This window comes from Triplophysa rosa, linkage group LG15 (assembly GCF_024868665.1).
Source record: "Triplophysa rosa linkage group LG15, Trosa_1v2, whole genome shotgun sequence".
Taxonomy (NCBI): Eukaryota; Metazoa; Chordata; class Actinopteri; order Cypriniformes; family Nemacheilidae; genus Triplophysa; species Triplophysa rosa.
Genome location: NC_079904.1, coordinates 5,908,561 through 5,922,850, shown reverse-complemented (window position 1 = coordinate 5,922,850; position 14,290 = coordinate 5,908,561). Strand labels below are relative to the sequence as shown.

The window sequence follows — 14,290 nt, the reverse complement described above, 5'->3', positions numbered from 1 at the left end:
TGCAATGATTATACGTCTTAAACGATGTTAAATGTTAATTTTATGATTTTTTTACTGAAATGGGAGAACCTCGATGACGTATGCGGTCGACAAATGAGACTCCCGGAAGACGCACCCGAATCCTGGCAAGGACGCGTCCGGGAGAAATGGATCATATGGTCACCCTAATTAAACCAATTAAAAGAATGTAATTGGATCATTGACTTTAGGTGTTTGTAATAATTAAACACTACTAGGATATATGGCGATACGCATTTGGCTCCTTTCTGCGATGTCAACGGTGCCGCCATATTGGGGAAGGAAATTTTGCGTTCGAGACAACTCGGAGATCGAAAGTACGACATTTGAACCGGGAAGTTGCCATCTACAGCGTCTCGAATTTGGCGTAAGACCGCCTTATAAACAAGTGAAAAATAGAGCTGCGTTTTTGGGTGAAAAGATATGCGTTTACATTTTTGTCCAACCCATTTCTAAGTAAATTCATAGAACTTTTTTTTACTACACGTACATCACAAACCATTGAAATCGGTCCAGAAATATAGACGTTATTTTTCTCTTCATGCAGAAAACCCAAAGCCCGCGGGCGATTGCCCTTTCCAATATGGCGGCGCCGTTGACATACGATTCGGCGGCCAATGCGGCGTCTATATACAGTACGTTACATCTACGGATTCGCGGTACTAACCTGCAACACCACTTTGTGCATGGTGTCCAGTTCTGCCAGATAATCCTGAGTATCAGGGTCGTTGTAGTTTAAATGAATTGCTGCAGTGGCTGCATGACAAGCTTGAGTTATAACGGCCCCTAAAGGCCACGATAAAGCGTGGATCAGGTCTGATCGTACGATAACATATTGCACTAAACGCCTGGAGGTGCTGCCACTCGGCGTTGCCATTTTACTACACGTGAAAGTCCCTAGATAGGAAATGACGTTGTCAATGGGATCTTGTTTACGCTCCTGTGAGGTACGGGGACAAGACGACCTCTAGTGTTTGGACTACGTGTGTGCACATTTTTTGAATATTCTTTTTAAAGGGTTCAAAGAAAGTTGTGCAGTTCAGAAAAAAAATCAGCATTTGTAAAAATGTTATAGCTACAAAAGCAGCTACATGGATACAATGTTATAGTTTACTATCCATAAAACATACCTCTAGATCAGTGCATTCTACATAAACATTCAATAAAAAGTATTAAATGAAAAGAGAAGCATCTAAGACAAACAGTTCCGCTTTTATTTTCTTTAATCCTAATTAAGGCTTGGCATAGTACACATGCTGTTTTATTTTCTCCAATATGTATTGATATAAAATGACAATTAACATTTTTGTTCCTGTTTTTACTTGTGTCCTTGAATGTGTGCCTGTGAATTCACACAGTCCTAAGTAGACAGAAATATTTAGTTCTGAGGTTAAGTAAAACAATACTGAGTTTTGGTCCAACATTAGTTTTTCTTACTCAACTGTTACATTCATTAAAACGAGCTCAAGCCCATTGCTCGTCTCATTTGCTCAAATGTTAGCCAGAAGGTTAAAGACCAGGGAGCCTGAAAATAAAAAGAGTGTTAGAATAGACCATAAATATTAAACTCATATTATATGTGAAATCATATTACCATTCTAAACCAGGTCGGTAGAAATCCTTTATAAAGCGATAAAAAACCTTCTCCTCTCACTGATTGAACCAGACAGTCCATAGAAGACTTGTAAATAAGACCCCTGTATGAAAGGATTGTAAAATTATTTTACAGTAACAAATAATTCTGCATAATTTAATGTAAATAATGTCAGCTTAAACATACAATGCACAACAAATAACTAACCTTCCATTTAAATCCCGTGGCTGATTCATTACTCGAGTTTTTACAACATCGGCTGGTGTTCCCATAGTTGCTGCAACCAATCCAGAGCATATGCTATACAGAATATTCCACAAAAAAAGGTAAATTATAATATGGTTGTTTTGATTACAATAATAGAGTAATGGAGAATAGAATTTCACCTTGACAATCCATGACAAAGCATGTTGTCCTGTATGGATGTGTTGCTCAGTAGAAAATGCTTTACAGTATCATAGGTCATCAGGTCTGTGAATATGAAATAAAACATTCTAGACACATTACAAAAGTGCAGCTGTCAACAGATTTCCATCTCTAAACTACTTTCATTCATACCTCCTAAATTAACCAGAGCAGCTCTCTGAACATTGGGCACCCATCCAGCCCAAAGGCCCCTTATTCCTCCTTCTGTAACAATCTTCGTAAAAGCATGGTAGACCCCACGTACTCTGTTTGTTAAATGAGCCATATATTCAAAGCAAGTAGCCACATAATGTGACAGCTTTTAAAACAAGACCGTGACTCACCTTGGAGGCTTCCCTTCTAGTCGACGCATGCCCTCCATTTGCATCTGAACCTTCACTAGATCTGTCGGACTAGCAATGAACTGGCCCAAGGCACCTGATATCATACTGCCAATCACTGCTTTCCTATGGATATCACAGAACGCATGCTGATCCGATCTATAATGCTTCGGATGCTAAATGGATCACGAGGATGCTACAATGCTATCGCTTTGGATAAAAGCATCTGCCAAATGCATAAATGTATAATGATTCCTGTTTCAAATATCAGACGTTTCTCTCACCAAAATGGAAAGCTTCCATCTTCAGACCTTCCCAAAACAGACTCCCTCAGTTGTTCATAGGCCAACATTCTCCCTCCAGAATAAACTAAATTGACATTAGAGGTCAGAAGAGTGAAAACTAGTGCATTTATATGCATGTCAGTTTGATGCCGAGTAGCTTACAGGATTGTTCATTTTGATTTGTGGTTAGTTTGTGTTGTCAAGCTCATAAAGATTTTTTACCTATATGCCTATAGATAGCTGGTGTGACCCCCTGCCATAATTTGAAGGGCCCCTCTTCACGCACTATACCCACAGCTGTGCTTAGCATGCCTCTGTATTTGGTTCGAGTATGCATACTGCCACCATTCTGGTGGGTACCACCTTCACCCTGTATCTGAAGCCTGGTTTTGGTAAGGTCCAGGGGATACGTTACTAAAACAAAGGTACAAAACACACACAGATATTAAAAAACAGTATGACATTATTTGCAAAGTAATATTATGATTATATTATGATAATTAATATTATGTTAATTAAAATAGCGTATGCATATTTAAAACGAACGTACAACATGAATAACTAGAAAAGACACGCGTAGCTACCTAATTCTGCAACAGTTGCAGCACATGCAGACAGAGTGAACTTTGATACTCGGGGCCAATGCGAGTTTTCCTGTAAAGGAGCCATTGTGTCTTCTGTTTCACACAAACCGATATGTAGATATTAAAATAATAAATGCAAGATGTAACACAACAGCGTGTGTTCAGTTTTCTCTAGGAACCACAAGTCCGGAGTCATGCTTTGTTAAACGTTGACATTGCTCAAAAGGACAACGACCTTTAATGTGACGATACGGTTGGTCCCTGCATTACGTAGCACGTTTTGACTACAAAAGAAGCCGGTCGACATGCAGAACTACACTTCCCAACCGATAGGGACGTTGACGGCACACTTAGGACTGCTGATCTACAGCTGATTGGATAGTCATTTTTTACACATGCGCATGATGGTCAGGTTTCGACAGGTCTCAGAACTACTGTTAATATCCCACGTTCACATTTCGTGTTTGTTTAACTCCAGTGATTAACTATTCGAAAGCCACAAACGTTTTTTTGTGTAGCACTATAGTAATATGTGAGAATAAATTGGTATTTACTGCCACCTGGCGGCAAGGAAATGCTAGCAAAGTTTAGCAGAAGCATAGCATTTTCTCTGGAATCCCGCTTTAGTCAAAATTGTGCTCATTTTATATAAATGTTTTTCGCAAAGATAAACTATTTCAATAATTATATGAATAGGCAAACTTTGTAAAAAGGATAATCTTCATGGTGCCGTTCACTGTGACGTCACATACAAAGCCACCTATCTGGTATTTCTTTTTCAGTCTACAAGCGGCGGCACAAAAGCATCACAGAGGTATGTTTGCTCTGGATAATTAAACTGCATTTAAATGGTTTATGCTCCTTATTATTTATCCTTATATTAGAGAATGTTTATTATCAATTGAGTTATGGAATAGTAATCCAGAATTTGTATAATCCGGTTTAAATGGATTTTATGCACAAAATAGTGTTCGTTTGTTTAGACTATTAATTTATATGAACGTATTCTGTTAACATAACATGGTGTATGTCATGGTCGTATGATTCACAATATGATTCAAAACTATTTTCACTCATTTACTTCACGTTCGGTGTTAGGATTTGCACTTCCGCGTTGCTTGAGCTAACGAAAACCCTCGTGCTCCGTGAAAACCGTGCTTGTTTATTAACCGTACTGAAGTATTATTCAACCACGATCTTCTGACCTGTCTTGTATTAATAATGTTGGTCACACGTATTAGTTTTTAAGCAAAGTTCAACACGATAAGTATTTATAGCCCATAAATGGTCAGCATCTGCAGTAAGCCGGTAGGGTGCGGCGTTACAGTTCTCTACTCCTCCATAGAGGGCGCTAAATAATGAGACAAGTGTATATTCAAAATGTCTAAATCTCAGTGTTAAGTTATTTCACCTAAGTGTGCATTGTTCATTGTTGTAATGCAAGAGTGCGAAGTATATTATAAATAAACTATTATTTTTTCCTCCAGTTACAGTGTAAAAATGTGAATAGCACAATGAAAACCCTAAAATTGCACGATTTGCCATAAATTTGAATAAACCCAAATGTGCTGTTATGGACCAATTATGGCAACATGCAAGAACGTACACAAGGTCTTTATGACATTAACCTTGAAATGCATGTATGCTTTTAGTGACAAAATGAATGTGGAACATGAAGTTAGTCTGCTTGTTGATGAGATTCGTCGACTGGGCAACAAAAGTAAGTTTTGCTTTACATTTTTGCATTTTACAGAAACATCCAAATTGTGCAACGTTATTTATCAGTATCTGTGTTTCGTGGGATTCAAACCCATGACATTTGTGCAATGCTCTACCAACTGAGTTACAGGAACAGGTTGGTAGCTTGATCTACATCATTTTTAGACCTATTTAAAGATATACTCGTGTGATACCAAAGGGTTAAATAAACGCATCATTTTCTAATACTGACATCTCCTTACGTGTCTTTAAATAAGGACTTGTGGAGTTATAGGAGCCGTTCTGTTCATTTATAAAATCTTTAGACCTTTTCAGTCTCTTTTAATTGGGTTTTTACTTTTTTGCTAGCATTGCTGCTGTGACATCTAAGTTGCTTAACCAGAGAGTTTCAAGGTTGTTCATGCATTTTATAATTTTTTGCTGACTCTGACCACTCTTTCTGTCATACAGATGCAGATGGGAAGATCAGCGTCAAATTTGGAGTCTTGTTTAATGATGACCAGTGTGCCAACCTCTTTGAAGCTCTGGTCGGAACATTGAAAGCGGCTAAGCGAAAGAAGATCATCACATTTGAAGGGGAGCTTTTACTGCAAGGAGTTCATGATAATGTGGATGTCATGTTACTGCAGGATTGAATTTGACTGTCTTTTTCAAAGTCTTTTTCAGATGTCACTGCTTCAGTGAAAGCAATCTACATTTTGATAAGGAAATATACATGAGAATGTAAGATTTTTGTAAACTGCATTGGAATATTTTTATACACCAGTTTTTTTTTCTCTCAGGGGAGTGATTTGCACGACAGTTTTAAGAACGTTGCAATCTTCCCTGTTTAATCACGTACAGCTGAATAGCTATATCATTAAAACATTACATTACAACATTTGTAGGTGCATGGTCATGTTTATACCTTTCTGGGACTTTGGATGAATTCATTTAGGACATTGTTTTCAATCTAATGGAAATGAAAATGTGCAGCCAGTAAATGCCGATTGTAAAGTCTCAATTAAATTATATATTGATGTCTAATTATAGCTATAAAGATTATGCCTTTCACGTTGTCACGTTTGTCATGTTTCCATGACATAATTGGTGCCTTTCAACAGTAATCATGAAGTAGTGTGTTTGCAAAACCCTTTCTTAATTTGCCAAGTTATTTGTGCCAATTATAATCTCATATATTAAATATTATATTATAAATAAATATTATAAAGGTTTTTATGAAACAAAAACGGTTAAACAGGGAGCAACGTCTAATGATGTGTTTAAAAATAAAATGATTCCGTCTTTGCAGTGTAAAATTGTCTTTTTCAGACTTTCTAGCTGATGTTAGAAATGTCACACAAAACTCACCGAAGCTCAGGGAGAACCTAAACAAAATATAGTATTACGCAATAAATATGGGAGTTCGTTTATACTGGGTCATAAAAATCACATATTGCTGACTGTAGAAAAAGCTATGAAACCATTTTAATGTTCTTTTTGTGAGAAGAGCATCAAATGTTTACATGTTTGTTTTCCATTTTGTGTTTCAATCTGAGCTTTGATTTATGTTTTGTAATTGTGCATTTAAAAAATGACTGGAAACAGTTTATTTAAAAGCACAATAAACGCTGGCACACAAAAACTGAACCGGATTTAAGATGCTATCTTTAAAATCAATGAACACTACCGAGTACTTCAAGACAAAAAAAAGTAGGCTTTTTTAACATTGTAATTTATATATATCATTTATAATTCAGTCTTTTTTTTACATTTAAACCAGTGATTTTCACAAGGCTTATTTATATTTACCTTAGACTTATGCAAAATGGAAACAAACAGATTATACTCTATTTTAAAGAAAACTTTATTTAAAAGAGTACATACGACAAAATGCTGAGAAAAAAACTTTGATCTTTTTCCGGATAGCAAAGAAAATGGATTTAATGAATCAATGTTGAGTTTAACCAGTTTAACGAGTATTCAACATTAAATCAATCTTTGCCGTCTTGGTAGAATACAATGAAATGTTTGCCGCATAAAGCTTTGCTATTTCTGTTTTCTATTTCTGGCAAAACATTTAAAAGTCTTCGATAATTACAGCAGTGGGTTCAATATTGCTCGGGACACCCTCTTCTAAGTCTGTTCTATTAATAACCCTGAGCTTCGGATCAGAGAAGGAGGCGGAGTCAGAAGAATACAGCGCCTGACCATTCTCTCTCCAGAGCAGGAATCAAAACAAGAGAGGGACACGCCTTCTTCATGGTGTACCTATGCTGTCAAGATTGCATGCACGATCCGGAGGGTGATGACGGTCGAACCGTAACATCTGCATCACCTGTACATTACCGTTCGCATTGCATTCGTCAAACAACATCGATATGATATCTGCGGAAACGCTCGGTGGTCGTTGACAGACCGCATTCACACTGAGCGCTCCATTATGCCCAACCAGAAGAGCAACAAGGGGAAGAGAAATAAACGCACGAACAGTAGCGGAGATGAACAAGAAAATGGAGCCGCCGCGGCCGCGGCCGCCGCCGCCGTCGCCGCCGTCGTCGTCACGAGTGGAACTGCTGCGGTGTTGACCGGGGCCACGGCGGGTCCGCCGAGCGACAACAGAAGCGGTAAGATTGGAACAGTAAATGTGTCGTTAAACGTTGCGTCCCGAGTTGCATTAACGCGACTTTTATACCTGAAGTTCCTTATGTTGCCCACTTGCTGCAACTTGTTTCGCGCGCGTGCCATCATCCTCATCATAACCATCATTCTTGTAGTGAGAAGGGAAGCTGTTGCGACAGTGTCTGGAGATAGTTCAGTTCACTCATGCATCGTCTTAAGCGCCCTGAACTGTAAGGTGGCTGTGTAGGCCTTTGACTTGTGAATTTGATATCTTGTCAACCCTGACCAAATAATGTACGTTTTGTCCATATTTACAGTGATATAATGACGTGCACTTAAATATTTAGTGTGTGTTTAAGGTTTTACAAGTAATGCATTTGAGTGGCAATGAATAATGCACATGTATGATAATGTATATATGATTCACACACACATTAATGCAGATGTGTTTCTGTCACACTCCCATGCAAACACATTTCATTCATTTAAGTGTTGCATAATATTTTGTCCTTGCTGAGTGGGAATCTCACCCACAGTGTTGTCATGAATAGCACAGTGATGCATTTACATTGAACAGTTTGTCAATTACAGCAAGGTAACTGAAGCACATCGTCTATTAATAGTTACGTTTTGCTAAGGTTCGGTTTATTCGATTTGTATTTATGTTGCAGTTTATTTGCAAAAAAATGTTTTTTCATTCATGCATTTATTCATTTTACCCATTGATGAATGTATGACAACCTCAGTCAAGATCATATATATGTATATATATATACATATGTATTTTTTTAGTTTGTTTATTGATCGTAGGGAATGTAAAACAATAACTTTTGTACACATTACATGTAAAATAGCATCCCATTTACTTTTGTTTGAAGAGATACCGTAGCTGTTTACTGTATAGTGACCTTTATGCATAAAAGGTATCTAACTTACATTGTCTAAAAATAGCTTTTTTTATTTTATTAGGTTGCAGTTTACTTCTTTACAATCATAAATTCACTCATTATTCATACATTCTTTTAAATAGAGTAAGGTGTCAGAATCACATTGTCTAAAAAAGTTACATTTTGGTAAGTTTGTTTTCTCTTTATAATATATATAATATATCATATTTTTGTCTCGAACATCACATAAGTACCAAACTTGACTACATATTGTAAGGTATTACAAAATTTGGACTTGAACACTGTAACAAGCTCAATCTTCATTGTGTTTGCCAGAGGCCCCATGTGCCACCCCTTTATTGTGCAGTCTGGGTCGTCCCATTGACCTTGAGAAGGACGACTACCAGCGGGTCGTGTGCAATAGTGAACTCTGCCCCTACGGCAACTGGATGCACCTGCAGTGTTTCTACGAGTGGGAGAGCAGCATCCTAGTGCAGTTTAACTGCATCGGCCGGGCACGCAGCTGGAACGAGAAGCAATGCCGACAGAACATGTGGACCAAAAAAGGCTACGATCTGGCATTCCGCTTCTGCTCCTGCCGCTGCGGCCAAGGTCACCTGAAAAAAGACACGGACTGGTACCAGGTGAAGCGCATGCAGGACGAGCGCAAGAAAAAGATGCCGGAGAAAGGGAGCGGGAAGCTCAGTCTCGGTGCCACTGGGGGTGCTTGTGGGGGGGCCGTGGGTGGGACCGAAGCACCCGATGAGCCCAAGAAAGGGAAATCACCGGGAAACCATAAACTGGCTCACCGTGGCTCCAGTCAGGAGCTTTCTCGCAGACAATCGGCAGATTGGCAGCTAGCTCAGGAGAAAGGCCATGGGCTTCCTCCCAACATGGGTAGCGGGGTTTCCCACGGTCTCCGCTCCCCTTGCGAATCCCCTGCTCAGTCACCTCCATCCGGATTCTCCTTTTCACCCCAGTCTCTCGGCGGTCCGCGCAGCTCGAGACATCTTGGAGAGTTTCTGAAGAATGCCGTTCACATGGAGGGCCACAGAAAGCACCTGCTGCCCGGAGGTGTGGTGGCACGCGGGGCTCATCTGGAGCAAGGAGCTGCTGGCGTGTGCCTGCCTCGGCTCTCTCCAGGAGACAACCCTGTGCAGTTCCTGCGGAGGCTGGATCTCTCCGAGCTGCTCACGCACATTCCTCGCCATAAGCTTAACACCTACCACGTGCGGATGGAGGACGATGCCCAAGCCGGGCAGGGAGAGGATCTCAGGAAGTTCATTCTGTCTGCTCTCAGCGCGAGTCACAGGAATGTTGTGAACTGTGCCCTTTGCCATCACACTCTGCCCATCTTTGAGCAGTTTCCTTTGGTGGATGGAACGTTATTCCTGAGCCCGTCACGCCATGATGAGATTGAGTATGACGTGCCATGCCATTTACAAGGTGAGGGAATCAATCATTCACACTCCAGTGGGCCTGTTTCATAGGAAAAGGAGAATATGAAAGTATAAAAATACAACTTAAGAGACCATTCCAAATTTTTATTTAATCAGCAATTCTAGATGTACTGTGGCCATTCCACTTCAGTGTCTGTTGAATTTCAACAAAAACAAACCTCAGGAGTGACATAAAGTCATCCAACAGCAATGTGAAAGATTGACTGACAGCATGGCAAGACGCATGAAAACTATGATAGAAATCAAAGTTATCACATAAAAATAATTTGAACTGTTGTATTGCATAAAAGTGAATATGAACTTATTTTCCCTCGCAGTATTTGAGGTCTGAAAAAATAAAGAGCCTCTTTTCTGTAATTTTGACCTGTTTATCCTGTTTTCATTTTCTGCAAATAAAAACAAACATATTTATTTGAAATTTGGGAGAAATATTGTAAGTAGTTCACAGAATGAACATTTTACCCAAACGCACTTCAAAAAAACTGAAAATAATTTTGAAATGGTCTCTACTTTTTTTTCCCGCGGCTGTATGTTGTCATTTTGGAAATGTTCTAAAAAGTTTTGAAATACTTGATATAGGGGTGTCACAATATTTCAGTATTGTACTGATAATTTCAATGATCAGTTTTGTTCAATACACATACGGTAATGTCACAAATAATTCAGCACCCTGTTTTCCCTTAAGAGCCACGGTGGTATTTTGAGTAAAAAGACAAAAATATGTATTAAACATCAAATAAAAATGAAATAAAGAAATAATTTATTTATTCATTTTAAAAAACGTTTCCACAGATATTGGGATAAATATGTTATTGTGAGTTTTTTTGGCCACGATAATCATGTAGTGAAACCATAACATTGTGACATCATCCTGCTTATTTGGTATTTCACCAGAAATGTGTGATAATATTACTTAACATTTACATTTAATAACATTAAATATGAATATCACAGTGTCAGTTACTGCTTTGTTTTGGTATCACTTCACACTGTTATTGTCACTAGGTCTGGCTCTTTGGTCAAGATTAGAAAGGAATTTATGTTTTGGAACATTGCAGATAAAATAGCAAGAACAGCTAAATCTTTTCCATTTCTAGTTCTGGCATAAGGGGTAAGAAAAGTACAAAAATAGCTTTGAGCCGATTTTGAATTCACTGCCCGTCTTCATGTAATGAAGCAGCTAGACGTCTGTGAGTGATAATAATGCTTTGATCATGAGATATCATTAATTCCCTAATAGAATATATTTTCATTCATTAGCGTCTGATTGCCGTTTTAAAGTGTTTTCTGTTCATGTTCAAAAGGGAGGCTGATGCACCTTTATGCCATCTGTGTGGACTGCCTTGAAGGAGTGCACAAAATTGTGTGTATCAAGTGCAAGTCCAGGTGGGATGGAAGCTGGCACCAGCTGGGCACGATGTACACATACGACATACTGGCCGCGTCCCCGTGCTGCCAGGTAATGCATTTGTTTGTGTTTGCATATAAAGACTGGTGAATGTGTGTTGTTCACATTTTTATAAAACTGCATGTTTATATACTGTATTTATATTCTTAAATACAATATGCATTTTTGTAAAGTTTTTACTTCATCAATATACATAAGACACTTAAGTTACAGACTTAAAATCGAGTTTCTCTGTTTTAAATGGACAACTGCTCTCTCTGTCTGCTCAGGCCCGGCTAAACTGCAAGCATTGTGGGAAACCGGTCATAGATGTACGCATAGGCATGCAGTATTTCTCTGAGTACAGCAATGTGCAGCAGTGTCCACACTGTGGCAATCTGGACTATCACTTTGTAAAGCCATTCTCCTCCTTTAAAGTCCTCGAAGCTTATTGACAAAAGTTGCAATTGCATGCTAGTACTTTTCTCTGTTTATTTTTTCTATTCATAGAATTACTTATTTTGGGCTCTCGTTGAAACTTTGTGTGGGTTTAGTTCTGTTTAGGACGAATTAGAAAGAATCAAAGAAAACGTGACGTTATGACGTCAACTTTTATAAAGAGAAAGAGGGTGTGCTTTGTGACTATTCTAACGCCATCCTTGAAATGTCTAAGCTTGCGTTTCAAATAAAGCAACAACAATACTGTGACAAGTGAATGTATCTCTGTATGCCAAATTTGCTCTTTTGTACAAAAACTAAGAAAACAATAAAATATATAAAAGGATTCCTTTTCATACTGTCATCTTTTTGATCCAAAACGTCCTTTATTCAATCCTATTCTGCTCAGGGGCTGTCTACATAATTCCGGTTTTACATATCAAATAGCAGTTCTCAATGAACACCTTTATTGAAGATGAAACGGTGCATTCGATCAATCAAGCAGTGCTCACATGTGGAAAACACATTGGAAGACAAAAAAAGTAATGTGAATTATAGGAATTGAGAATTAAGGCTAATGACTTGATCAGCATAACATGATCCATGTGTCCAGGGGCGGATTAAGGTGGTCAGGGTCCCCTAGGCTGCTCTTTGGTTAGGCCCCCCTTAGGTGGCTTTCAGGTGCCTTTCACGCTTGCAGTTTAGTTCGGAACGGAGCACGGTTTGCATGAAAAGCCGCTAATGTAAAAGCTGTCACGCAAACTCAGGTGCGCACCAGGGTACCGAACCCTGCGCATGCGCTTTAGCCGATTACAATGTATTTACTTCATTAAAACACTTGTAAGAAATGATTGCGTTGGTAATTTTCCTTGGATTTGAGCAAGAGTGAGCCTGCATTGTTTTGCGCGTTGCGAGTGGAATCAGAGCGGCAAATGAATGGTAATACGATATTTCCAGATTTAAAAATAGTCCTGATAAATAGTCTGTTTGCAAGCAGCAGAAAGCTCTGTAAAGCCGAGTTGACACTACGGGACTGTGAGACAACTTGAATTGCTATGGCGCTTAAGCCGAGCTGACACTATGGGACTGTGAGACAAACTTGAATTGCTATGGCGCTTACACTACACAACAAAGTTCCTTCTCATCTGTCGTCGTCTTGTCATAGCTGCGCGCATACTACACAACACACCGCTGACGATGTGCACACACCACAAAACATTCGGTGAAGAGGCGGTCCCGACCATCAGCGAAAATACGTTTAATTTCATCTTCTTTCCTTCGTTTATATCATCTGCACTGTGATTGGCTGGATTAGTTTCACGTGGTCGTTCAATTGCGCACACAACGAGATCACTAGGCGATAATATAAAACATGTTTGAAAATATCGTAGCGTCTGGGATAGCTCGAGACAGGTCCAGATCATGTTGCACACCTGCTTATACTTAACCAGCTTCGGCGACCGAAACGAGCACCGATTTGATCGCAATCCGGAGGTTTTGTGGCAGACCTTGGAAATCTGTCCGCGACAGCAAAATCCAGCCAAAAATCACGTAGTGTGAGCTTGCCATTAACACACACTTGTGTTCGGACGCGTCGCGGCTGTCAAAGCAGAAATAAAAACCGCTGCTTCAGTATGTTTTTCTGTCATCTCCGGTCGCGTTTATATGTAAATTGCATGCGCTTATTTCGTCCATGACAATTTCTGCATACAGCTGCTTAGTGCTTATGTTTTCACAGTCGTCGTCCCCTTAACGGTAAATACCTAAACACTTTAATGTAAAAAAGCATATGATGGTTGCTGTCACTTAACTTCTCTTGTCTAACGTTAGAAAGGCGGCCAGCTCAGGGCTCACGCGACTGCCCGATAGCCAGTGTGGAAGACACTCGACACAGTTGACGGATTTGTGACTTGCTCGATCAGACCTCTCTCTTTCTTTCTTTACGTGTCTTCTTGTGCTTGAAGGGACAAATAACGTTACATACAGAAGTGTCAAAATACCCGACTTGTATCCTGGAAAACAGTCAGTTAAGTTAATTCATTTTTATATGTAACAACACAGTGAAGAATATGCATTCGTTTATCTGAAAATATTATTTTGCATTTTGATTATTGCATTTGACTTTATCTTTATCTAAACAAAGCAATGTTTTTAACTCGTAAGTTATATTTGCGGAAGACAAAGAGCCACGACTCCAGAAACGCAGCCAGTATAAAAATGTGTGCATCACCCGCACTCGCGGTGCTTGCTTGTGCATCCAGTGTCCAAGCTCAAAAACGCGTAAACCAATGAACAAGTGACATTTTTAGTCATAGGAATAAACTGTTTTTAAGTGTAATGAACTGAAACAGCCAAGTGACCTTCCCCAAATGACAGTTTGGGAACTACATAGGCCTACTTTGAGAGCTGGTGTCGAAAAGCAGAGTAGCTAATGGACCACTATTATGATAAATATTCCCAGTTATTACAGAAACTATTTATTAAAGTATTGTTTTTGTCATCTCTGTCCCAACCACTTTTCAAAACAAAGTTACACCACTGAATTTTGGTGTCATATAAGTTTGCTAATTAG

At 39.1% G+C, this 14,290-nt stretch overlaps 3 protein-coding genes across 3 annotated transcripts; 2 read left to right on the top strand and 1 right to left on the bottom strand.

Annotated features, from left to right (window-relative positions):
• Positions 1 to 1,232: 1,232 nt before the first annotated feature.
• slc25a27 (solute carrier family 25 member 27) lies at positions 1,233 to 3,474 on the bottom strand. Its single transcript, XM_057353714.1, has 9 exons — positions 3,227 to 3,474; positions 2,865 to 3,056; positions 2,643 to 2,727; positions 2,362 to 2,484; positions 2,171 to 2,283; positions 1,999 to 2,083; positions 1,820 to 1,912; positions 1,613 to 1,715; positions 1,233 to 1,543 (listed from the first exon to the last, which is right to left on the bottom strand). The coding sequence occupies exons 1-9, from the start codon at positions 3,309 to 3,311 to the stop codon at positions 1,472 to 1,474; spliced, it is 951 nt and encodes a 316-aa protein (XP_057209697.1). The 5' UTR covers positions 3,312 to 3,474; the 3' UTR covers positions 1,233 to 1,471.
• A 503-nt stretch (positions 3,475 to 3,977) lies between these two features.
• On the top strand, positions 3,978 to 5,827 carry abracl (ABRA C-terminal like). Its single transcript, XM_057353716.1, has 3 exons — positions 3,978 to 4,040; positions 4,879 to 4,946; positions 5,396 to 5,827. The coding sequence occupies exons 2-3, from the start codon at positions 4,886 to 4,888 to the stop codon at positions 5,578 to 5,580; spliced, it is 246 nt and encodes an 81-aa protein (XP_057209699.1). The 5' UTR covers positions 3,978 to 4,040; positions 4,879 to 4,885; the 3' UTR covers positions 5,581 to 5,827.
• Positions 5,828 to 7,120: 1,293 nt separating this feature from the next.
• Positions 7,121 to 12,089, top strand: heca (hdc homolog, cell cycle regulator). Its single transcript, XM_057353713.1, has 4 exons — positions 7,121 to 7,551; positions 8,770 to 9,879; positions 11,198 to 11,352; positions 11,571 to 12,089. Exons 1-4 carry the CDS (start codon positions 7,368 to 7,370, stop codon positions 11,733 to 11,735), a joined length of 1,614 nt encoding a protein of 537 aa, XP_057209696.1. The 5' UTR covers positions 7,121 to 7,367; the 3' UTR covers positions 11,736 to 12,089.
• The last annotated feature ends 2,201 nt before the right edge of the window (positions 12,090 to 14,290 follow it).